This window comes from Rousettus aegyptiacus, unplaced genomic scaffold (genome assembly GCF_014176215.1).
Source record: "Rousettus aegyptiacus isolate mRouAeg1 unplaced genomic scaffold, mRouAeg1.p scaffold_m13_p_9, whole genome shotgun sequence".
NCBI lineage: Eukaryota > Metazoa > Chordata > Mammalia > Chiroptera > Pteropodidae > Rousettus > Rousettus aegyptiacus.
In genome coordinates this window covers 64,160,422-64,186,557 of record NW_023416312.1, presented here as the reverse complement: position 1 = coordinate 64,186,557, position 26,136 = coordinate 64,160,422, and the positions used below count along the sequence as shown (strand labels likewise).

Below are 26,136 nucleotides of genomic sequence, written 5' to 3'. Positions count from 1 at the left end.
AGTGTGAAAAATACTCCAAGTGGTATGCACAAGGTATCATGGAGACACAGAAAGGTGGCACAGTCTAGCTTAGGGTGGAGTTTGGAGGATCAAGAAATACTTAGGAAGAAGTACTTGGGTGTTGTCACGAATGGGGAATAGAAATTGAACAGGAGTTAGATTGATGTGAAGAATGGGAGAGGGGAGAACAAAAGGGTTGCTTATGGAGCAGCCTGTACAAAGACCAGGAGGCAAGGAAGATAGAAAAGATGCTTCATTTGAGAACCTGCCTGTTATCTGCCACGGCCTATTTTCCCCCCCACCATGACACTTGTTCAGTTTATTTAAAAAAAAAGTGAGTTTCTGCTGTGGTAGAACATGTTTTGATACTGTGGAAATTAAAACTCATATCTTTGTTTAAAAGACTGGAACTGTATATCAAACTATTAACAGTGATGATCTCTCAGGTTGGGAGAAGGGTGGGGTTATTGAGAGACATTTAATTTCCAGGTAATTAAAAATTATTTATAATGGTTATCAGAAAAAAGTTTTTAATTTTAAAAAACATAATACATGTTTTTAATCAATAATTTTTAAAATAGAAAAAATATAAAGAATAAAGTTTTTTTTTCCACAGGGATGGGGAGCACGGCACAATGAATGCAGTTAGCATTAACGTAATGGCTAGATGGAAAGCCAGAGGAGAGAAGGAGCAATTAAAAGAATCATTTTATAAATGATATAAATGTCTAACCAATGTATTGTATACTTGAAACTAATAAAATAAAATTAAAAAAAGAAAAAAGAAAAATTCAACTTATGAAAAATAAATAAAATATTGACATTAATCTGTTTTTTAAAAAAGTACCATATTCTTGTCCCAAAGATAACCACTGTTAAAATTCTGGTATATAACTTTACAAATTTTTAATGCATGTATACATATAATGCTCTTTATAACAAATGAAATCATAGAAAGATGTTATTTTAAAAAGATAAAACCTTTTTCCCAACCTCCCCTCCTAATCCACCTCCTAGAGGCAACCAATATTAAGAGTCTGGTATATATTCTTCCATTCCTTTTTCTAAGAAACATATGCAAAGACACACAAAAACACACACACAGGATTTGTTTGTACATTTTACAAAAATGGGGTTACAAAAAACATTACATCGACTTAACATGCACTTTGTCATTCAGCTCTCATTGTAAGCCCACAGAAACTGAGATTCTGTTATAGCACACGGTCATAATGGTTAAGTGGCAAAGTAAAACTCAATCTGGGTTCTGTCTGGTTTACCCCGTAGGGTTCTGTCTGGTTTACCCAGAAAGCCATTGGAGGTTTAAAGAGACATGGTCGGCCCCTTCTGATGACAGGGCAGGGTAGGAAACAGACCCAATAACAGGGCTGCAGTGGTCCCAGGAAGACATGAGGGGCGTGGAGGTAGATATATTCAAGAACATGGTAGGTAAGAGGTAGGTAAGAACAGGACTTATGATCATTTAGAATGACTACAATGTTTGGTTTTGGATCAACGGGGGATGAGGCTATTCTCTGGCTCCACCTTTTTCCTCCGGGTACCTGAGGTCACAAAGAGATTCAGGCTCTTTACAATTCTAGAACATTTCAGCTCTAAGAAGGGAGGGGAATCCTGGCATGGGACAAACCATTATGGCGGGGTGAAATTTTTTAAACTTTATTACAAACCCTTCACATTCTTGGACCTAGGTCTTTTCTGACCATTCCTGTTTCTTCTCACTGTCAAGGACTTTCAACACTGTAGCAAGTTCACTTATGTCCTGGGGTTGGGGGAAGGGACCTTCCTGGCACATTCCCTCCCACCCCTACTATCCCTGTAAGTTAGAACAGTCTCAGGGTAAAAGCCTCCCGGGTTGGCCCCAAAGCTTCATTTTTCCAGGAGCTCTTGGAGGAAGAGAGGTGCCCTGTCTCTTTGGGTGTCTTCGGCGGGGGCAGTAAGTACCTACGGTAGGCGGGCTTGGTCAGCAGGTGTGGTCAGCCTGCGCCTCTTCTGGCCCCTAGCTGGAGAGGTAAGGGCTAGTGGGAGGTATCCTGGGAGGAGCGAGGTTCTGAGGGGGCAGGGGAAGGCAAGCAAATGGGAGGAGACTGAGAGGGAGGGGAGGAGCTAAGGGTGAAGGGAGGGGCTAAGGGAAAGGGACGATGGTCACTGGTTGATTTGTTCCCCCAGAGCCAGCTAGGCTCCGAAGGCCTTTGCAATCATGGCCTTAAAACCCGAGGATCCCTCTGGGGGATTCCAGCACAGCAAGGTGGTGGACTTCATTAACGAGAAAATGGCCAGACATGTGAAAGGCCTTGAGTTCTACGTCGAGAATACATCTCTGTCCTGGGTAGAGGTGGAAGACAAGCTCAGGGCCATCCTGGAGGATAGCGCGATGCCCAGCAAGGCCAAAGAGGCCTGTGCCTGGGGCAGCCTGGCCCTGGGTGTGCGCTTTGCCCGCAGGCAGGGCCAGTTAAACGCGTGCAGGGTGCAATGGCTACATGAATTTGCCAAACTGCACAAGTCTGCTGCACGGACCTTGGCCTCGGACCTGAAGGCGCTCACGGCGCAGCAGGAGATGGAGCGCAAAGAGGCTGCCTACCAGCTGCAGCTGACTCAAGCTAAATTGGCAAAGGTGCAGAAAGAGAGGGACCTGCTGAGGTGCAAGCTCCTCCATACAGTAAGATTACCCCACATGGTCCCTGCCCCATCTCCTGGACCCGCCCCTGTCTATGGGCCCCGCCCCCAGAACGGGTCTCATCTTGCTCGCTTCTTTCCAGGAACTGCAGTCTCCCCAGGTGCGGGAGCAGATCACAGAGGGCGCGGACCTGGCCACTGCTAATGGGACTGGGACAGAAAGAGCAGGTGAGGAGGAATACCAGGTGGGGGTGCTGCAGCAGGAGGAGGAAGTGGAAGAGGCGGAGACCAAAAAGGAGTTGGGTGTATATCTTTTGCAGCTTCTCAGAGGTGGGGGGGAGGCAGTGGGGGAGAATACACTTTTGGCGGGCAGAGGAAGGGAGACCTCACTCAGGTCAGTGGAAACTGCCATGTTTTATTTCTCTGGGACCTTGAAGCCCGGGTCTACCACCTCACCAGCAACCTTTCCTATCCAGCTCATTGTCTTTCACGTACTCATACACCTTATTCCCCTTCCCAGGTGTACCCACACCATCACCACCAGCCGCAGCGTTCAAACCTGGAGCTCCACCTCAGGCATCTCCCCACAAGGAGCCCTCTGATGTTAGATTGAAGTCTAATATGGTGGCCCAGGGAAAAGAACCCCAAGGAGACAAGAGAGACACCAATCTCCAATGGCAGCGAAGACCACTATCTCGCAGGCCCGGGGACTGGGACTGCCCTTGGTGCAAAGCCGTGAATTTTTCACGGAGGGAAATTTGTTTCTGTTGTAAGAGGGGGATCTGGCTACAGAAGCCTTAAATTCAGAAATGTTTAATAGAACAGAAACATATCCTAACTGGAAGTCAATTTTCAGATGGGGGATTTGGGTCGACATGCTGGAGGGTGTGCGGGAGGGGCTGGGTAGAGTGGGGGGATGAATGGGATAATGGTGCTAGGGTAGTGGTAGAGGCTGGGTAGGAGGTGGGGAGGGTAGAGATTGACAGGAAGTGACATGTCTTGATGATACCCTTTGTGTTCCAGAACGTAAGTACTGGACATTCCAGACATGCTGAAGCTTGTCTGTCTCTCTCTCCCACCCTAGTACCTGGTGGACCTGGGCACCCACTCTCTCCCTGCACCTAGGCTGTAGGTTATTGCAGAAGGAGTGGACAGCTGACCCATCCTGAGCCAAACAGATGCACACTAGAGAATCTGAATAGAGGCAGATTCCACAGTCAGGATTATGTTAGGCAATAAAGCAGTCGGTCATTTGGAGTTGGGGCCAAGGTCTGAGCCATGGTGGCCATGGAGGCCACAGCAGAAGCCTGGCCCTGGCTGTCCTATCTATGGGAAAGCAGAGCCATCTGCTTTACAGAAGCTGAATGTGTGAGCAGACACCAGTATGACATCCCAAGGAGCAGAAAGGCTCAGAGAAGTGTTGATCCTGTGACCCCAGAGATTAAGTGGTAACCTGACCACTTTTCTATTACTTGCAATTGTGCTGGGTGAAAATCCACTCTACACAGATCCCCCTTTTTTAAACTCTAACTTGAATGGGTTCCTGTTCTAGGAAACCAGATTATTTCCAAGTCAGAAGTTGGCACTAAAAGAGCAGTTGCAAAAATCAAAGAAAACATCCAAACTGGCTAGGGACATGCCTCAGGGAGTGATGGGTAGTAGGGATTCCTATACCCCAAGTTTCCAGAAATGAATTAGACAAGAAGCCTATTCATTTTTTGAGCGAGTTATATAATGAAAAACAATCCAAACAGGCTTGGAGTTAACTCCGGGCTTACAACACAGCAGAGGTTTGCCACTCCTAAGGAAAGCCCTCAGGGCTTGCCTACAGAGGATGCCAGCACCAGCTACAGGCAAGGACTGCTTTGGCTGTTTAGCCCCATGACCAGAGAATCCTTCCCAGTCCGCAGTGGGCAGAACTGGCTACAATCCGATCTGAATAGGGGACTCAAGCCACCGCCAAGGAGGTGAGTCAGCAACTGATTGAGCACAAAAGATTTGCTGGTCTAGACCACTGACCAAAGTATGGTGCCATCCTGAGGTATTCTCTTCCCCAGCGTACCACCAGGATAAATGTAGGGGGAGAATCTGGGTACAAAACCCTCAGTGAATTCAAACATGTGGAACAGAACACATCCCAGTGGAAAATCAATTTCCAAAGGGAAGGGTTGAACCGGGAAAAGGGGAAGATGGTCTGTATCTCCTCCTCTCATGACAATAAATGGTGTTGAGGGGGGCTAAGTGCATGGTTTAGCTTGCAGGTGGAAGGATGGTGAGGAGTCACACCATGAGACAACTGAAGGAGTCCTGGACATCACCAGGGACTTTGGACCTAGAGACTGACACAGCCATGGCCCTGGGACATCTATGCAGCAGCTGGATGTGACTCTGGGCTATCCCCTGTTGGGGCAGGTGTGGACAACTATCAGAACTGGGGAACAAGATCGTCAGTCTGCCCTTGTCAGAAATGTCCTTGGGCTTGTTACATCCTTCTAGGGCAGGGTTTCCCAACCTCTGCACTCTTGATGTTGGATAATTCTATGTTGTAGTGGGCTGTCAGGTACACTGTAGGATGTTTGGCAGAATCCCAGGCCTCTACCCACCAGATGCCAGTTGCACATCTCCCCTAATTGTGACAACCAAAAATGTCTGCAGATATTGCCACATGTCCACTAGGGTGTAAAACTGCCCCTGGTTGGGAACCATGGAGACAATGAGGTACTTAGTAGTATTCAGAACAAGGGGAAGAGAATTGCCAGGGGAGCATGCTCAGCAGTGCCCAGGGCTGCAGGAGGGCTCTTAAGTGTTCATTTGGCCTGGCTTTCACTTTTGATCTTTGAGTAGATCTGAGTGTGGGAGGTGCAAAAGCCAGACAGTACTCCGGAATGAGGGAGCAAGAAGTAAGGAAGTACATTCAGTGAGGGGGGCTCTTCTTCGAGGATCTTTGGCTATGAAGGGATGGAGTGAGGTGGGATACACAGCTGAGGGAGGGTTCTTTTGAATATGGGAGAAGCTTGAGCCATGGAGAAGATTACTGAAGAAAGCCTGAAAACAAGAAACATGTAAAAGAATGAGACAGATCCTACATACTGTGGAGGCATATCCATTGCTCTGTTCAATGAAAAAAAAATACAAAGGGCTAGTCTTGTTTTCTGTGAAACAAAACTCCTCAAAGTTCTGTAAATGTGTATATGTGTGCTTTGTACATTATAATGTGTAAGGCGCACATAAATTTGTAGATTTATGTTTGAATAAGCATAGGAAAAGGTCTGGGAAGACATTTAACAAACAAGGTATTGCCTAGGAAGGGTAGTATCAGGGTCAGGGGATGGGAAGAAGCAGTAGGGGTGTGGGAGTTTAGGGTGGGGCGGAGTGGATTATGGGGAAGTGGGGTAGAGGCCTTTTTATCTTTATATACTATGCTGTGTAAAGTAAAATAATTAAATGCTCACAAAAATACAAAAGGAGGTGAATTTACTGGCTTGAGTGGGTGTAGAAAGGCCATCTCTTTCTCTGAGATAGGAGAGAAGGAAAGCAGAAATTGATCTGTGTGGTGACTGGGTGGAAAACCAAGGAGGCTCATACCTGTGTGTGAGTGACATGGACAGACAAGCAAACAAGGCACCTAAGAGTAAGGACAGAAGGTCAGGGCAGGGTTGGGGAATTTTGAGCAATGGCACTTTGGGGGAATAACCACAGGGGTGGGGAGAATGTAAGGAGAGAAAAAGATAAGCGAGATGCATGGAGTGGGACAGGACCCAAATGAAAGAAAACCAAGGGGGAGGTCAGTGGGAGTCTGGAAGGAAAAGGAGGGGGGGAGGTGAGTCCAGGTTGGACACCATACACAAATCTCTTAGGTGTTAAAGCCTACCACCCACTCACTATAGCAAAAACCACATAAAAAAAGGAAAGAGGCAGGAGGGGCTGGCAGGGACTGCACCTCACTTCCTATCCCTTCCAGGCTCATGGCATATATTTTCATTTGCTATTTCTCTATAAAAAAGTTGAGCGCTACTTATACTTTGTTTGCAAGTCCAATCAGATGTGAGTGCAATTTCTAGCAACCCAGTCTTTACCTGCAGATACTTAAGAGTTTATAGCAAAATTCAATTTACTTCAAGTCTTTGATTTTACAGTATGGATGACACAGTGCTTGGCAGAGCAAGTGTAGCTGAGACACTGGCAAATTGCGCAGTTGGAAGGAACTAAAAGAAATAAGAAGGTAAAAATAATTTAAAATAAGTAAAAACAACATTTTTAAAGGCTTATTTTGGCTTCTGTTACCATACCAGCACTAATTTACCTCTTCCAAAAACCTTAGGAGATATTACCCCATTTTGCAGATAGGGGAATCAAGGCACAAAAAAACTTAAGTAATTTGCTCAAAGTCACATAGGAACAGAACAGAGGTCAGTACTCAGGTCTGTCTGAATCCAAAGCCAAAGCTATGTTATTACTGTGTGACAGGCACTGAGTTAAGCACTTTACATACACAACTTACTCGACCTGGTCCTTAACGAGTTTTACAATCACCATTTTGCAGATGCTCAGAGAGGTCAAGCTATCTTCACAGTATAACTGATTCTTGGTTGTCCGCGCTAATAGAAGAATTAAGAGTAATAATTGAGAACTAGGAAAGTTCAATAGTAAACTCTCACTTAGTCAACATGTTTGAGAGAGGAGTACTTTGGGTTAAATTTTGAAGAGTTTAAGCCCTCTGATAAAGGCAATAGGATTGGAGATGGAGATTCCATCTAAAGCTGATTTTCTGGAAACCCAGAGTGAACGAAAGCCCTTTTTTGTTTCCATCAGTGTTTAAAATCTCTCAATGTATTTATCTATTATTTTATTTATAATATACAATTGTATTGAAGCTGTCATGAATTTATCAAGACATTATAAAGTCCTTCATAATTCTGAGTCAACATAAATTCTCCTACCCCTTCTCCTCTAGCCCCAAACACAAATTCTTGCTGCACCTCCCTTCCATTCCCACTTCCTTCAAATACACCTATTGCATGCTTATTTTCACCACTATTTTACTGCCCACTGAGGAAATACAACTCTTAGAGAAAATACTCAGATTAACTCACTCACTCAGTAGAAACTTCTGCCCACTCTTGTCTCCTTCTCAAGGTTCCCTACCGCTCAGCTGGCCCTGTAACTAAAGGAAAAGCACTGTCCATATTAACCCGAGTATTGAGAACAGACTATGACCAGTGGCATTTTCAAGATAACACAAATAAATATATGTCTTCTTGGCTGCTTAGTCAATAAGTCAGGAGAACTGTATTTTGTAGTATAGAGTCTGTATTACATAAGTGGTTTACCCAAGCTTCTGAACTTCAGCTCTCGACCCTCTGTGAAGGTGCAAGTGTGGTGGAAAGAGCCCAGGCTTTACAGCAACATACACAGGAGTACAGCACTATCCCTTACTAACCTGGAGTTCTTTTGAGACCTCAGTGATGAAGTATATGTAGAGAAAGTGACAGCCAATTCAATGTTAAGTTTATAACCTTTTCCAGAATGGTAATCAACACCAAAACAGCAGAGTCTTCAATGGTAATCTTGATGACTTACATGCTCATAACACATAATTATAGAGCACATTCACTAGGTGACAATGAAGATTAATAGACACATAAACACATTTGCAGTGGCTAGCACTGCCTGGAATACGGTTAGTGCTCAAAAAATGTGAACTTTATCTCAGTGTCTACCTAGGCCAGTGTTCAATATGTGATATTCAATATGTTGACTGACATAATATATGAAATGTGGAGATGATTTGTTTTATTCATTGACAATGCTAGCAAAGATCATGTACCTGAATACTTGAAATAAAAAAAATGAAAACTCATCATTTCTGAAGGCTAAAAGACTGGAGAAAAGACATAATGTACTCACTGATTAGGTGTCAAGGCTGGTGGTATGAATGCTGAGGCTTGCCCTTCCTCCTCAAATCCAAGTAGGTGCTGACACTTTAGAGACACTGACAGGTGACTGTGACTGCTTTTTACATAGAATGACATAGCCAGAATGTCCATTTTTGTATAGGTAGGTCGAAGCAGTACAATTTACTGTAAATCATCAATTATCCTTTTTCCATATTCTTCCTCCTGAATCTCATACAAACAGTAAAAAAAGTCCATTGGCTCAATCTGTAACCTAGCATATTTATCCTTTGTTTCTTTCTCAGTCCACTTCAATAATTCTTCTTGAAGTCTTAGGGAGACTTTTCTCCCAAAAGTAGTTTCCACAGTCTTTCCCTTTCCTTTATGTAAGAGGCCAAATAAGAAGTGTATAATTAATGATGAAAAACCCTTTTCCATATTGTTGTAATATTTCTTGCCATTTTTTCCCCACCTGATCAAAAAACATCCAGCATTCTTCAAGGCATAAAACACAGCAGTCGGGAACACCTAGAAACAAATGAAAGAAAGTATAGACACTGATACCTCCTTCAGCTTTTTTCTCCAAAAAGTGATTGAGAAAAGTGCAGTTGGTATCATAAACTCCTATCCTATGTCTTCTAAGGTCACTGACTTCAAATAGGATCCACTGCTCCTGTAGTCCACCTGCAGCCAAAGAGCAAAGACATCACAAGCAACTTTGTCGTTCCACACTGAGATGCCTTTAAGGGTTTTGAGGCACTTGGAAAAGTAGAACAGATACACGTCAGTCATAGTCTGAAGTGACCTCTTAGGAGCCCTATCACCATCTCCCTGTGACTACAGGACAGTGCAGATCATCCAGGAGATGATGGGAAGAGAAGACATAATGTCAAGGCTTTTGTTTTCTCACAGACCATAGAAAACTCTCTGTTGCATTAGCACCTGAAAATTGACTCAAGAAATACACTCTCTTTTCAACATCTGTAAACCACAGGATCTCTGCCTGGATAGGTTGTTTTAACAGAGAGTGGAGCTTCTTCATGGTTGTAGGCCTGGCAGTTATTAGGAGGGAGGAGTTGGGGAACAGTTTTTCCTCACAAAATTATGTAAGAGGGTCTCTACTGGCTTCCTCTCTTGGGGGTTAGCATTAAGATCCTCTTTCTGGTCATCTATAGGATACTGAAGCTCAAGAAATCCATCAAGAATGAACAGAAGCTACTCTGGATATATTAGAATAATGTCCAGGATTAGTCCATCCATACCTTGAAAAGTGTTACTTATCAAGTCAGCAGCACTAAGGTTAGCAATATGGCTTATTTCTCTGCAGTTGACGTAGATGAGATAGTCAAACCTGCCTGGAGTAACCATTCCTGCTGCCCAGTCAAACATGAACTTATGCACCACAGCTGTTTTCCCAATCCCAACACGTACCTGAAGCACCACTGTTTGGGAAGAACTGGTACCCTCTTCATCAAGATCAAACATGTATTGCATTTCAATAAAATTATCTTCTTGAGGAATTCCACATGTAATCTTTTCTGATACACCATGTTCTTTTACAACAATCAGTCGTCAGTCGTGACTTTATATGCTTTGCCATGGTGATAACATTTATTGACTCCTATTTTTAGGTATTTTTCTTTTAGAGGTTTTCTGAATACTTCCTGATAATCTAATGAGGTGACACCAAGAGTTGGTAATCATAGAATACTAGACAACAATACAATTATAACTAATACCATCATCACCACCATCTCCACTGGATGTCTCAAAGGTTCCTCAAACTTTACATGTCTGAACCTGAGTTCTTGATTTCTATGTTGCTGCCACCCCTCCAAAAAAATAAAAAACCCTCCCCAGGCATCTCATCTCAGTTAAATGGTGTCACTCAGTTGCTGAATTTAAACATTACTTCCTAGAAGAGGGCTTGCCTGACCACTCAATTTAAAGCAAATTCTCTCTACTATTCATTTTATAAACACCCTGTTTTCCCTTTATAGCACTTACCACAATTTATAATTGTTTTCTTTATTTTTTTAATTATCTGTCTTTCCTACTAAACAATAATTTACATAAAGACAGGGACCTTATTTGTCTTCTTCACCATAGCACCCCTAAGTACCTAACATGGTGCCTGGCACATAATAGACATTCAATAAATACTTATTTAATAAAGCTACTAATGCTTTTGAATTAAAAATAAGTTATTTATTATTGCCTACTCTACTCCAGATACTGTACTAGACCCTTTACAGACAGTGCACATCTAATACTCACAATAATTTCATGAAGTAGGATTTATAGTTACAGAAATTGAAACTTATAGCCAGGGTTATAACTTCATGGGTGTGCGAGCTGTGCACAGGGCTCGTGCTCAGAAGGAACCATGCTTGGCATAATGCTCTGCTGTTAGTATCTTGAAATTCTTAATAATTTTTGAACACGGGGCCCTGCCTTTTCATTTTGCACTATACCCCATAAATTATATACACACTCCTGCTTATAATATCAGTTAACTTGCCAAGGTTCAGTACCTAGAAAGTGGCATAGACTTAATTAAGATTCAAGTTTATTTGATTCTAAGGTCTATGTGCTTAAATAGCTTTTCACCTCTGCAACTAGAAAAAATAATCCAAGGAGTCTGTTATCAAGTTCAAACTTCTGTTAAGTGAATGTCTAAATTAGCATTTCCCATATAAACATTCCCCTGAACACAATTTTGCAAGACATTAATGGGGGAGCTGAGAAAAAGGTGTCTGTCCATCCTGTGGTCAAATAAGTTAAGTGGAACACACTTTTTATTGACTTTTAGAGTTTCTCAATGCATATTAGCATATGAAAAGCTCTGAGAAGACCTACAGTTAAAAAAAGGCTTTAACTTTGTTTAATCTAGCATTTTCTGGTCTTAAATGACCACAGAATCCATTTGTAAAAGCAAAGTTACTAAATACTAGAGAAAAGTGTTCTGTTGAACTCAGTATGGGGAATGCTGATTTAAATGAGTTGGCAAACTTTTTCTGTAAAAATTCCATAAATAGTTTAGGATTTTGGGTCTCTGTTGCAATTATTTGATTCTGTCATCTTACTGTGAAGGCAGCCATAGACAATATGTAAATGAATGGGCATCACTGGTTCTAGTAAAACTTTATGAAATCAGGCAGCTGGCTGGATTTGGTCCACTAGCTGTTAATTCCTGACTAAATCTAGATCATTCCAGAAGCAGCCTGGTCTATTCTAGATATAAAGTTCCATATACCTGGTGCTTGATCATGATCATCAGTGGTCCTCCCAGTATTTGAATACCTATTCTACATGATGTAAAAGTCCTATTGGTTAAGACAGTTTGGGAGTGACGTCAGAAACATGGTGGCATGAGAGAAGTCCCCAGATCTATCTTCTTGAAACAACAATAAGTTGAACTTCTAAAACTGAACAAAAAAAACCCCACCCAAACTGTACACCAGCACATCTGAGCGTGAGAGCTGTGCATAAGAGCTATCACAAGTCAGAAGCCTGGGAATTGGGTGGTGGGCTGGGAAAAACAAAGAAGTTGCATCTCGCAGCCTGAGCTCCCTGCAGGAGGGGGGAGGGAGACAGTGGGTCCCTGAACAACCCTGCCTGGGAGATCTGTGAGCTCCATGCAGCCAGTGGCAGTGCACAGGGATCAGGGTGGAAAGCAGAGAAGCAGGGTGGCAGAGAAGCAGAGATAAGAAAGAAGCAACAGTTGATTATTACCAGCCATGGATGCAACATGACAAGTTGAGATGCAGCCCCCATCCCCCAAGCCAGAGGGCTCCTCCCTGCCATATACTTTGAGACTGAACACCACAAAGCCTCAGGGGAATCTGAGCAAATGCTACTGAAACTGTAGTTAACACTTACAGGGACTGAGAATGAGGGTAGTGAGCGTGATTAAACATCTATAAAGAAAAAAAGGCATTATCAAGGCTTCATATAAAGCAGGAATCCAAGAGGCTTCAACGCCACCTACTGGAAACAAAAGAAAAATATGTTATTTGCAACAGGCTAAAGATAGACTTTTATATAATAAATCTTTCTAAAAAAAAAAAAAGCAAAATACACTGCCATTGATGCCCAGGTGGAGAAATAGTCCATTAAACACCATAAACAACCAAGGTGACAAGGTAGCTCAGAAAGAAAAAGAAAAATCTCCAGAAAATAAGCTTAAAGACATAGAAATATGTGACTTAGATGACAGAGAATTCAGGATGGCACTTCTGAAAAAACTCAGTGAGATCCAAAACAATTCATATCAACAATTTAAGGAATTGAAAAAAAAAACCTAAATGAGCAGAGTGAGTTCTTTAGCAAGGAGATTGAAACCCTCAAAAAGAACACAAGAGATGTTCTGGAGATAAAAATACACACTGCAAGAGTTGAAAAATCAAATAGCAAGCTTGGGAAATAGAGTCGACGAAATGGAGAAAAGGATCAGTGATATCAAAGACAGAAATCAAGAAATAAAACAGAAGGCAGAAGAGAGAAACAGAAGAATGAAAAATCAAGAAAGAAAAATAAAAGAACTATCTTTTACCATCAGGAGAGGAAACATAAGAAATATGGGCAATCTCTAAGGAGAGAAAAAGGAGAAGGGACTAGAAAGCATTTTAAGACAAATTGTTGACAAAAATTTCCCAAAGCTAAGAAATGAGCTGGAGCTTGGAATTCAAAAAGTCAACAGAACACTCAATTATCTCAACCCAAAATGGCCTTCTCTAGACACAATGTATTAAAATTATCAAAAATCAATGACAAAGAAAGAATTCTCAGGGCAGACAGGGAAAAGAACATGGTAACCTATAAAGGAAAAGACATTAGATTATCATCAGACTTCGTAACACAAACCTTATAAGCCAGAGAATACTGGAATCAAATATTCAAACTATTAAATGAAAGAAACTGCCAGCCAAGAATAATGTATCCAGCAAACCTCTCTTTTAGATAAGAAGGAGAAATAAAGACCTTTCTGGACATACAAAAACGGAATTCTCCACTACGAGGTCTGCATTACAGGAAATACTGAAAGGGATGAGCTCACTTATAACAAAATGACAAAAAAAATACAAAACAAGGAGTAAGACAACTAGCAGACCAATGTAAGCAGAGGAGTGAAACCCTTACTAAGAACAGGATATTATAAGCTTAAAAAATGAGAAGAGATTTGCTATAGCAGGATAGTAATGAATGTTCAGCATACATAAGAACAAACTGAGACCACTGAAAAGAGGAGGATTCAAAGATCCAAATTTCCAAAAGGGAATGGAAATAAGGCACATGCAACAGAAAATAGACTACTAAATATATATCAGTATCTTCTATATATTCATAATGGTAACCACATGCCAAAGATTCAGAACCAAAGTATATAACAAAACAAGAAGGACCAGAAGGAAAACCCACAAAATCCAACCAACACACACACACACACACACACACACACACACACACAAAGGAAACAAACACAACAACAACAACAACAACAACAGAAACACAAAGACAAGGAAGCAATGAAAACACCGAGCTACCAGAAAGCAAAAGATTAAATGGTTATAGGAAAACCTCATATTTCAATAATCACCTTAAATGTAAATGGACTGAACTCACCAATAAAAAGGTACAGAGTTGTACATTGGATCAAAAAACAAAAACCAACAATGTGCTGCCTCCAGGAGACACATCTCAGCTCCAAAGACAATTATAGACTCAAAGTGAATGGGTGGAAAATGATATTTCAAGCAAATGGCATTCCGAGAAAAGTGGGTAAAATACACTTCAAAATCAACAAGGTAAAGAAAGAAACTGAGGGACACTTCATAATGATAAAGGGAATCATGCACCGACACTTCGAAATGAAAGGGAATCATGCTTTAAGAAGACAAAACACTTATTAATATCTATGCTCCCAATCAGGAAGTCCCAAAATATATAAAACAATTACTAACGGAAATAAAGGGAGAAACAGAACAAAACACTATTGTAGTAGGGGACCTAAATACCCACTGTCACATTTGGATAAATCATTCAAACAGAAAATCAATAAGGACATAACATCCTTAAATGACACATTAGACCTAATAGACATAATTGACCTTTACAGAACCTTTCATCCCAAAACAGCTGTTTATATATTCTTCTTGAGTGCACATGGAACATTCTCATGGACTAACCACATTCTAGGACACAGAAAGAACCTCGACATATGTTAAGAGGGGTTGAAATCATATCAACCATATTTTCGGAGCATAATGTTTTGAAAGTAGAGGTCGACTATAAAAAGAAAGTGGGAAGACTACAAATACATGGAGATTAAATGACTTGCTACTGAAGAATAATGGGGTCAGAGAATAAATAAAAAGAGAGATCAAGAGATATATAGAAATGAATAATAATGATAGCATAGCATATCAAAACTTTTGGGACAAAAGCGGTAATAAGAGGAAAGATCATATCATTACAGGCCTATCTCCAAAAACAAGAACGAGTCCAAACAAAGAACATAACACTTCATCTTAAAATACTAGAAAAGGAAGAACAAGTGAAGCCTAAAGTCAGCAGAAGGAAAGAAATAATCAAAATTAGAGCAGAAATAAATGAAACTGAAAACAAACAAACAAAAAAAAAACAGTAGAAAAAAATGCAACAAGGGCTGGTTCTTTGAGAAGGTTGATAACATTGAGAAAGTCCTGGCTAGACTCACTAAAGAAATAAGAGAAAGGACACACACACACACACACACACACACACACACACGCAACAAAAACAACAACAAAATCAGGGATGAAAGAGGGGAAATTATGACAGACACCGCAGAAATACAAAGGATCATACAAGAATACTGTGAAAAAGTATATAACACCAAATTGAATAGCCTAGAAGAAATGGACTGGTACTTAGAAAAATATAACCTTCCTAGATGGAAACTAGAAGATCTAGAAAACCTAAATAGACCACTCAGCAGTATGGAAGTTGAAACAATCATGAAAAACCTACCAAAAAGTAAAAGTCCAGGACCAGATGGTTACATCAGTGAACTCCACCAAACATTCAAGGAAGATTTAATACCTACTCTCCTCAAATTCTTCCAAAAAATCAAAGAGGAGACTATACTCTTGAACTCATTTTATGAATCCAATATTACCTGACACCAAAACCTGGTAAAGATATCACACAAAAAAGAAAACTACAGACCAATATCTCTCATGAATACAGATGCAAAAATCCTCAATGAGATACTAGCGAACTGAATATAGGAACATATTAAAAAAATTATATACCACCATCGAGTTGGTTTCATTCTAGGGGTGCAGGGATGGTTCAAAATACACAAACTGATTAATGTGATACACCACATAAACAGATTTAAAAAAAAAGAATCATATGATTATATCAATATATTCAGGAAAAGCCTTCAACAAGATACAGCATCCATTTTTTATCAAAACGCTTAACCAAATCCATATAGAAGGAAAATACCTTAATACAATAAAGGCCATATATAACAAAGCCTCAGCCAACATTTACTTAGTGGTGAAACACTAAAAACCTTTCCTCCAAGATCAGGAACAAGGCAAGACTGTCCACTATCACCACTTTTATTCAATATAACATTGGAGGTTATAGCAAGTGCAATCAGGCAAGAGAAAGATATAAAAGGCATCCAACTAAGACACAAAGAATTCGAATTGTCACTATTTGTGGATGACATGTTTATATAGAAAACCCTAAAGATTCCATAAGAACACTACTAGAAACAACAAGCCAATATAGTAAAATTTCTGGATATGACATCAATGTTCAAAAATCCTTAGCGTTCCTATACTCTAATAATGAAATGTCAGAAAAAGAAGTGGAAAAAATAATTCCTTTTGCAACAAAAAGAATAAAATACTTAGGAATAAATGTAATGAAACATGTGAAGGACCTGTAGAATTAAAACTATAAGACCCTATTAAAAGAAATCAAACAAGATACAAAGAAATGGAAAGATATTCCATGTTCTTGGATTGGAAGAGTCAACATAGTTAAAATGGCCATATTACCTAAAGCATTATACAGATTTAATGCAATCCTCATCAATAGCTTATCGACATTTTTTTTAAAGAAATAGAACAAAAAAATCATAAGATTTGTAAGAAAACACAAAAGACCCCAAATTGCCAAAGCCATCCTGAGAAAAAAGAACGAGGCTGGAGGTACCACTCTGCCTGACTTCAAATTATACTACAAAGCGACAGTCATGAAAATAGCATAGTATTGACAGAAAATCAGACACACGTAACAGTCAATAGAATTGAGAGTCCAGAAGTAAACCCATATTTATATGGGTAAATAATTTTCGACAAAAAAAGCCAACAACATACAGAGGAAGTGGTGCTGGGAAAACTGGAAAGCCACCTGCAAAAGAATGAAACTAGACTGTTATCTATCATCGCACACCAAAATTAACTCAAAATGGATTAAAGATCTAAAATTAACACCTGAAACAATAAAATGTATAGAAGAAAACATAGGAACTAACCTCAAGGACCTTGGACTTAGAGAGGATTTTGTGAATTTGACCTCAAAGGCATGGAAGTAAAAACAACAATAAATGAATGGGACTACATCAAACTAAAAAGCTTCTGCTCAGCAAAAGAAACTGTTGACAAGGTAAAGAGACAACCATCCAGATGAGAAAGTATATTTGCAAGCAAAATCTCCAATAAGGGCCTAATATCCAAAATATACAAAGAACTCATACGACTCAATAACAACAACAACAACAACAACAAAAAACAAACAATCCAATTAAAAAATGGGCAGAGAACCTGAACAGACACTTCTCCCAAGAAGACACACAAATGGCCAATAAATATATAAAAAGATGTTCAATATCGCTAGCTATTAGTGAAATGAAAATCAAAACCACAATGAGATACCATTTTACACCTGTTAGAATAGCTATAATCAACAGGACAAGTAATAATGAATGCTGTAGAGGATGCAAAGGAAAAGGAACACTTATACACTGCTGGTGGGACTGCAAATTGGTACAGCCACTATGGAAAAGAGTATGGAGGTTCCTCAAAAAACCTAGAATTGATCTACGATATGATCCAGCAATCCCTCAACTGGGCATTTACCCCAAAGACTTGAAAACTCATATCAGAAAAGATATTTGCACACCGATGTTCATTGCAGCATTGTTCACGGTGGCCAGGACATGGAAGTGACCGAAGTTCCTTAAGATAGATGATTACATAAAGAACTGTGGTACATATATGCAATGGAATATTAGCCATAAGAAGAGATGAAATACTGCCATTTGCAACAATGTGGATGGACCTCGAGATAATCATGCTAAGTGAAATAAGCCAGACAATAAAAGTTGAAAAATCACATGATATCACTTATATGTGGAATATAAACCTGAAAGCAACAAATGATCAGGACAAACAGAGACTCATGGTCATGGAAAATGGACCAGTACTTATCAGAAGGTAGTAGGGAGTGGGGAGGGGGAAGCAAATGGTGTTAAGGGGGTCAAATATGTGGTGACAGAAAGAAATCTAACTATGAGAAGTGAACACACAATGTAAATATATTTATTATTGTTAAAATGTATAGCTGAAACTTACTGGAGCTCATTAACCAATGTCACCAGAAAATGAAAGAAAGAAAGAAAGAAAGAAAGAAAGAAAGAAAGAAAGAAAGAAAGGAAGGAAGGAAGGAAGGAAGGAAGGAAGGAAGGAAGGAAGGAAGGAAGGAAGGAAGGAAGGAAGGAAAGAGACCAACAGTTTAGGGCTTCATCCTACCAAAAAAATTATTGTTGGCCAGTGAATGCAGGGGACAAAATGTTAGGGGAGTGGGAATGAGCAGCTGGATTAATGAAATGCACTATTTCCAGTACAGAAAAAGAGTGTAAAACTGAAAAGACACCTACCTGTAAGGTCCTTCCATGAAAATGAAGCCAGATAACTTGAAAAAGTTGTGGGAGGAAAAGGGTTGGTAGTGAGAGCAGCACAAATACACCTTTATGCCAAAACATGAAATTTAAAGAAATCTAGTCACACTGTTACAGCCATTCATGCTGTTACTCAAACAGAAATTTAACAAAGAAAGTCAGTCACCTAACATCTATTCTAACATACCCACAGAGGTTTTTTATAACTAACATGCAATATATAGTAAAACATAAGCACTTTGCACACAGATATATTTAGATTGTAAACAATTACATTTATATGGTCAACAAGGAAAATTTTAGGCATGAACTATAAGGGGCATATATTATTTGAAGTGGCTGTTTCTAGTAATTTGCTTTCCATTGAACATTAGCTTCTTGCTTCTTTTGGAGCTTTGATTGGGTTTAACTTGTTAATGAGAAAGAACAAAACATTGCTGATGTTAGTTTGACAGATACATGCAGTGAACTACATTCAAGTACATATACACACATATTCAATCCAAACACATATATAAGTATACAGATAAAAATGCACACACACATACACACACACACCTCCACATTCTTATAAGTTTTTAGTTCTTACACACCTTTAAAAATCAAGAATGAGACATATAGTTGGAAGAATATATGACTAGTTGGATGGGGGAAGCAGAGTCTGGAGAGGAAGATATTAGTGTATCACAGAAATGGGCAGTGAATGATCTGTTGAAAATAACCAGTTTCTATTCCTCATAATTAAATATTCCTTGGAGTTTAGGAATCAGCTGCAGGGAAAAAGACTCTAGTAATCTTCACTCTTTTTTCCATCTCCTATTAAAATTTGTGATTACAGTAAAGGGTCTTTTATGATTATGGAAAACAATATAAACCACAGTTGCCTCTTCTCTTTTCTTTTTCCTCATTTTGAGAAGTGCAAAAATTGTGGACATATTCTCAAGAGATCATTAATGGGTAAATACTGTATCCATGCAATATCTTACTAAGCACACACCTAAACACATGCAACAGAATTTTAAAGATTCAGAAGAATCCCAAAGTCTTTGAAGAAATGAAGTACAGAATCAACAGGGTTATCTAGATTATACTCTCTCTTACCTCATTCAGTTACTCACCTTTGTGTTCAGACAATAAACTCCAGGTACAAGCAGTTTCCAAATCTTTTCTTTTCTTTTGACTGTGCATCATGGCAAATAAAAAAAAATTTGTAATCCAAAACGAAATGATGGCTGCAAGGCCAAGTGGATGCCAAGAGTGAAAAATTAACTCAAAAACTACTTGCTTAAGGTATTACAGAGTTGGGAAAGAAAGTAGGCCTAATAACCAAGTAGATAGCTTGGGTAATGCTGGGGACGGGGTGGTGACCCATGAAGATGGACCAAAACCAAGTCTTCAACTTGAAGAGAAAAACACTAAAAGAGGATAGAATGTCTACAAACTTTTGAAGAGTACAAATATATGTAATTCTAGATTGAGCTCTGAATGGAGTTAGTAAGGGAAGTATAGGATTTAAGGAGTATAACTCTAACATTTGGGGTCAAGATAAGAGAGAATGATGTGTCCTTCCACAACATATTTTTGGTATCATGGGTAAAGGGAGAATTCTAAGACTATAAACTGGAATAATGTGGTAAAGAAACAGTCTAGAGAGTCAGAAGACCTAGGCCTTAGTTTTATTTCTGTAATTATCTACCTATGGACCTCAAGTAAGTTTATTCTACTTTCTAGATCTGTTTTATTATTTTCAAAATGGCTGAGGAAATAGCCTAGGTTGAACATTGTAAGGTCAGTGGTTCTCAGTTCTAGCTGCACAGTAGAGTCACCTTCACACCATTCTCTAGATTTCTTTTGAATATTACTTATCAGTTTCTAACATGCTTGGCAATTTTTAAAATGTATTATGCTTAGTTAATTTTCAGTCTTCCACATCTAAATTGAATTATTGGTCCCAATTCTTAGCCTTTACCATGAACTTTGCAGGTCCACACAAAAGTAGGGCCTATTTTCCCACCTCTTATCTTTAAGCTCAACCTTGAGACTTGTTTTTGCTAATGGAGTCACACAGATGTGACTCAAGCAGGGGCTTGAAATGCGCTTGCACATTTGGACATGTCCCCTCTCATGATTCTGCCACTGCCATGAGACAAGCCATGAGAGAAACAGCCTCAGCTTGTTCACTGATCGAAGGATGAGAAATACATGAAGCAGAGTTGCTCTAGTTTACTCAATCCTGCAGCAAGAAAAGTATTTGCCCCAGCCTGAATCGGACTTGCCCAACAGAGCCTTATCTAATCAGCTGAATCCTAGCAGACCCCTAGATCTATGAGATTAAGTATTTAATGAATTCTTAATTTTTTCATGCTACTGAGGTTTTGTGGTTATTATTATGTATTATTGTGGAAATAGCTAACTAATACATCTTTCTAGAAAGTAAATGCCTTGAAAGTGTTTAGCATAGAGAAGACGTTCATTAAATGTTTATTGAATAAACTGAATGAATAAATAAAAACTCGTTGGCATTCTTGACAAATTAAATCAGAATTGTGGATAATAAGCTTTGGCATAGATTTTTTTAAAGCTCCCCAGGTCATTCTAACATATAGTCAAGAAAGAGAGGCATTCTTTTAAGATTTAGTTGTTTTTGAGAGTGTATTGGTAAAGCACACAGGCTCTAGAATCAAATAGATGTGTTCTAACTCTACCACTTACTATGTGGCAACCATGAAATTAATATCTCTAAGCCTCAGATTTCTCAACTGTTAAACAGGGATAACAATAGCATTTCCTTATAAGGTTATTAAGAGGATTAAATAAGATAATGCATATGAAGTATCAGTATGCTACATGGTATACAGAAAGGGCTCAATAATCCTAAACTATAGTTAAGGTTGGTGTTGTTATATCATTTGATATGGAGTAGAAATGTCTTTGAACTCAGATAGGCCTTACTTAAATCCCATTTCCATGGCTTTCTAGCAATATGACTGAGTAAATTACTTTAGCTCTCTGAGACTACCATGACCCATCTGTAAAACATGGTGATAATAACAGCTACTTCATTAATTTGTCGTGAGAATTAAATAACATGACATACATAAAACATCACAGGATAAGGTGCAATATAAATAAATTTTAGAGAAAAAGTAAGATGGCATTTATTATAACTGGCAGAAAGAACTTACATTCCATTAAAATCTCCATATAATTTCATTCTTATGAGATGGAATGTTCTCAGCAGTGTAATATTCCAATATCCTGGACTCTGTTCCCAATTATATCTTCCAAATTACAGATTACTCCAGTAAGCACTCCTGCCCTCAGGTAATGGAGCTGGAGGGGTACATGGACACTCACTCTCATCTTAGGAAATCTCAAGCATGCCCATTATTTCAATCATCCTTATGATTCTTAACTATTCCAGTCTAGCCCTCTCCTCTGAGATGCAGATTTATACATAGAAAGCCTTTCTCAATATCTCCATTTCAATGTTGACACCCCTCTTTTTCTTACCTCCTTCGATAGCTATTGTTTGTCCAGAATTCTTTCACTGATCTTTGTTCTGATGATTCCCAAACGTCTGTTGATAGTAACTAACTCACTCTGGTATAATTTCTATGTCAGAGTTCTTTAGATGCAGTCAACAGGTATTGAGTCTGAGTAACTTAAGCAAAAAATAGGGATAAGGATACTGGAGTTGCTCAAAACCAAATGAAGTGCTGAAAAACAAGGCATTTTATAACTGGTTATTAGACCTAGTTTAAAGAAAAAGGCTATGAAGATGGCCCAGATTTCAGGATGGAAAAATACCATCCACTGTACTAGGATCTTTACTAGTACATATGAAATCTTTATGCAAAGTACTAAAAAGTGCCAGCTCCAAGAAGACAAATCAAAGATGTCTCCTCTGAGCAGCTGAAGCACAAAATGGCAAAATGGTGTGTCTTCCTCTAGGCTGGGGCAGCAGCAAGCTAGGAAACATAAATTAGAGAGCAGAGTATGAGCTAATATCAGGCCTCATTCACACCTTTGGCCGTGTGCCTTTTTAGTTAACAAACTGCAAAACTTTTCATATTATACATGGTATGCGTGCTATCAAAAATACGGGAGAGGAATACTACAAATTTAGATATCTAATTTCATCTCCAGACCTCCAATGATACTCTATGTTTTCTGTACTGAGATATAATTCACTTATCACAAAATTCTTCCTTTTAAAGTATTCACTTCAGTGCTTTGTAGTATATTCACTAAGTTTTGCAATCATCACCACTACCTAACTTCAGAACGTTTCCATCACCCCAAAAAGAAATGCTGTCCCCATTAAGCAGACACTCCCTATTCTTCCTCTCCCCTAGCTCTTGGCAACCATAATTCTACTTTCTGTCTCTAAGGATTTGCCTATTTTGGACATTTCATATGAATGCACTAATACAATATGTATTAGTCCACTTTCACTTAGCATAATGTTTTCAAGGTTCATCCATGTTGTAGCATGTATCAGCACTTCATTCCTTTTTATAATGGAATAATAACTCACTTCAGATCCACTAGGATGGCTATAATTTAAAAAGTGAAACATGACAAGAATGTGGAGAAATTGGAACCCTCATACATTGCTGGTAGGAATATAAAATGGTGCAGCCACTGTGAAAAAGTTTGGCAGTTCCTCAGTAAGTTAAACATAGAATACCACATGACCCAGCACCTCCACTCCTAGGTATATACCCAAAAGAATCGAAAGCATGTATTTCAACAAAAATCTGTACAAAAATATTCATAGCAGCACTATACACAATAGCAAAAAGGGGGAAATAATCCCAATATCCATCAATTTATGAACAAATAAAATGTGGTATATATTACAATAAAATATTATTTAGCCATTAAAAGAAATGAAGTACTGAAACATGCTACAACATAGAGAAACTTTGAAAACATTATGTTAAGTGAAAGAAGCCAGACACGAAAGGCCACTCATTGCATGATTCCATTTACATGAAATGTATAAATAGTCAAATCTATAGAGACAAAAAACAGAGTAGTGATTGCCAGGGGTTTGGGAAAGGACGGAATCAGTAGTGACTGCTAATGGTTCTAGGGTTTCTGTTTGGGGTGTTGAAAATATTCTGGAAATAGTGGTGATGGTTTCACAGCATTGTGAATATACTAGAAATCACTATAAACTGTGTGTGAATAAATTCAATATCAAATAAAATCAGTTACCTAAACTTATTGTGATAATTTTGAAAACACATACATATACCAAGTCATTATGTTGTATACCTAAAATGATTCTATTTATTTGTTTGTTTTTTAAAATTATTGGGACATTAGTTAATAAAATCGAATAGGTTTCAAGTATACATACAATTCAACAATATGTCATATATACATTACATTATATGTTCACCAACCAAAGTCGAATTTCCTTACATCACCAAACATTTGACCCCTCTACGACCATCTATCTCCCTTTTGCCCCGCTTACCTCTGGTAACCACTAATCCACAGTCCTTGTCCACAAGTCTTTGTCATGTTTGTTGCTTTCGGTTTCATATCCCACATATGAGTGAAATCATGTTTTTCAACTGTCTTACTTATTTTGCTTAACATGATTATTTCGAGATCAATCCAAGTTGTCACAAATGGCAGTATTTCATCTTTTCTTATGGCTGAGTTATATTCCATTGTCTATATGTACCATATCTTTTTTATCCAATCATCTATTGATGGACATTTTGGTGTTTCCATGTCTTGGCCACCATGAATAATGCTACTATGAACATCGAGGTGCACTTATCTTTGCAAATAAATGTTTTCAATTTTTTGGATAAATGCCCAGAAAAGAAATTGCTGGGTCATGTGGTAATTCTATTTTTAGATTTTTGAGGAACCTCCATACAGTTCTCCATAGTGGATCTACCAATGTACATGCTCACCATCAGTGTATGAAGGTACCTTTTTTGCTACGATATCTCCAACACTTGTCCTGTTGATTATAGCCATTCTAACAGGTGTGAGGTGGTATCTCATTGTGGTTTTGATTTGCATTTCCCTAATAGCTAATGAAGTTGGAAATTGTTTTGTATGTCTCTTGGCCATTTGTATATCTTCTTGGGAGAAGTATCTGTTTAGCTCCTCTGCCTATTTTTTAATTGGATTTTTTGCTATTTTTTTCATTGTTGAGTTGTATGAGATTTTTATATATTGTAGATATTAGCCCCTTATTGGAGGCATTGTTTGTAAATATAGTCTCCCATTTGGTTGGCTGCCTCTTTGTCTTGCTCATGGTTTCCTTTGCCATGCAAAAGCTTTTTAATTTTATATAGTCCTATTCATTTTGTTTTTACTTTCATTGCTATTGAAACCAAATTCATAAATTCTTCTCTAAATCTAAGGCCCATGAGTTTATTACCTATGTTTTCTATTATGCAATTTATTGTTTCAGGTCTTATATTCAGGTCTCTGATCTATTTTAAGCTAATTTTGGTGTATAGTGATAGATAGCAGTCTAGTTTCATTCTTTTGCATATGGCCTCCCAATTTTTCCAGTACCCTTTATTAAAGAGGCTTTCCTTTCTCCATTGTATGTTTTTGACTCCTTTGTCAAAAATTCTTTGCTCATATATATGGAGGCTTAATATTGGATTCTCAATTCTTTTCCATTGCTTTGTGCGTCTGCTTTTCTGCCAATGCCATGCTGTTTTGATTACTGACATTTTGTACTACAATTTGATGTCAGGCAGAGTGATACCTCTGGCCTTGTTCTTTATCCTCAGGATTGTTTTGGCTATTTGGGGTCTTTTGTATTTCCATACAAATCTGATGGTTTTTTGTTCTATTTCCTTATAGAATGCCATTGGTATTTTGATGGGGATTGCATTAAATCTGTATAATGCTTTAGGTAATAAGGCCATTTTAACTATGTTAATTCTTCAAATCAAAGAACACGGAATATCTTTCCATTTCTTTGTATCTTCTTTGATTTTTTTTAATGATGTCTTATAGTTTTCAGTGTATAGGTCCTTTATATGCTTTGTTAGGTTTATTCCTAGGTATTTTATTCTTTTTGTTGCAATTGCAAACAGTATTTTTCACTCTTTCTGAAAATTCACTGTTAGAATATAGGAACTTTATGAATTTTTATACATTATTTTTGTATCCTGAAAGTTTACTGTATTTGTTTATTATTTGTAATAGTTTTTTTAGTGGAGTCTCTATGGTTTCCTATATAAAGAATCATGTCATCTGCATACAGTGACAGTTTGACTTCTTCTTTTCCTATTTGGATGCCTTTGATTTCTTTCTCTTGCCTGATTGCTGGGACTTCCATCACTATATTGAATAATAGTGGGGATAGCAGATTGCCTTTTCTTGTTCCTGATCTTAGAGGGAAGGATTTTACTTTTTCAACATTAAATATGATGTTAGCTGAGTGTCTGTTGTATATGGCCTTTATTATGAGCAGTACTTTCCTCTATACCCTTTTCATTAAGTGTTTTTATGGTATTTTTCCAACTTTATTGAAGTATAATAGACAATTAGTTGCTCATATTTACATTGTACAATTAAATGAGTTTTTCCAATTATGGTTGGCATTCAATAATATATTAGTTTCAGTTGTACAGCATAGTGATTAGA

At 38.5% G+C, this 26,136-nt stretch overlaps 2 protein-coding genes across 3 annotated transcripts in view; one reads left to right on the top strand and one right to left on the bottom strand.

Annotated features, from left to right (window-relative positions):
• Positions 1-26,136, bottom strand: part of LOC107501452 (NACHT, LRR and PYD domains-containing protein 3-like) — a 60,438-nt gene that overhangs the window by 10,724 nt on the left and 23,578 nt on the right. The window contains 3 exon segments of the mRNA XM_036226419.1: positions 6,750-6,839; positions 8,542-12,448; positions 18,472-22,463. Coding sequence (XP_036082312.1) covers positions 6,750-6,839; positions 8,542-8,681 — 230 coding nt within the window. The 5' untranslated portion in view covers positions 8,682-12,448; positions 18,472-22,463.
• On the top strand, positions 1,911-3,451 carry TEX13B (testis expressed 13B). 2 transcript variants are annotated; one of them, XM_016127600.2, is made up of 4 exons: positions 1,911-1,954; positions 2,188-2,677; positions 2,778-2,862; positions 3,155-3,451. In XM_016127600.2, exons 2-4 carry the CDS (start codon positions 2,219-2,221, stop codon positions 3,433-3,435), a joined length of 825 nt encoding a protein of 274 aa, XP_015983086.1. In that variant the 5' UTR covers positions 1,911-1,954; positions 2,188-2,218; the 3' UTR covers positions 3,436-3,451. The 2 variants fall into 2 exon arrangements, with proteins under 2 accessions (XP_015983086.1, XP_015983085.2); XM_016127599.2 differs by having other exon boundaries at positions 2,778-3,319.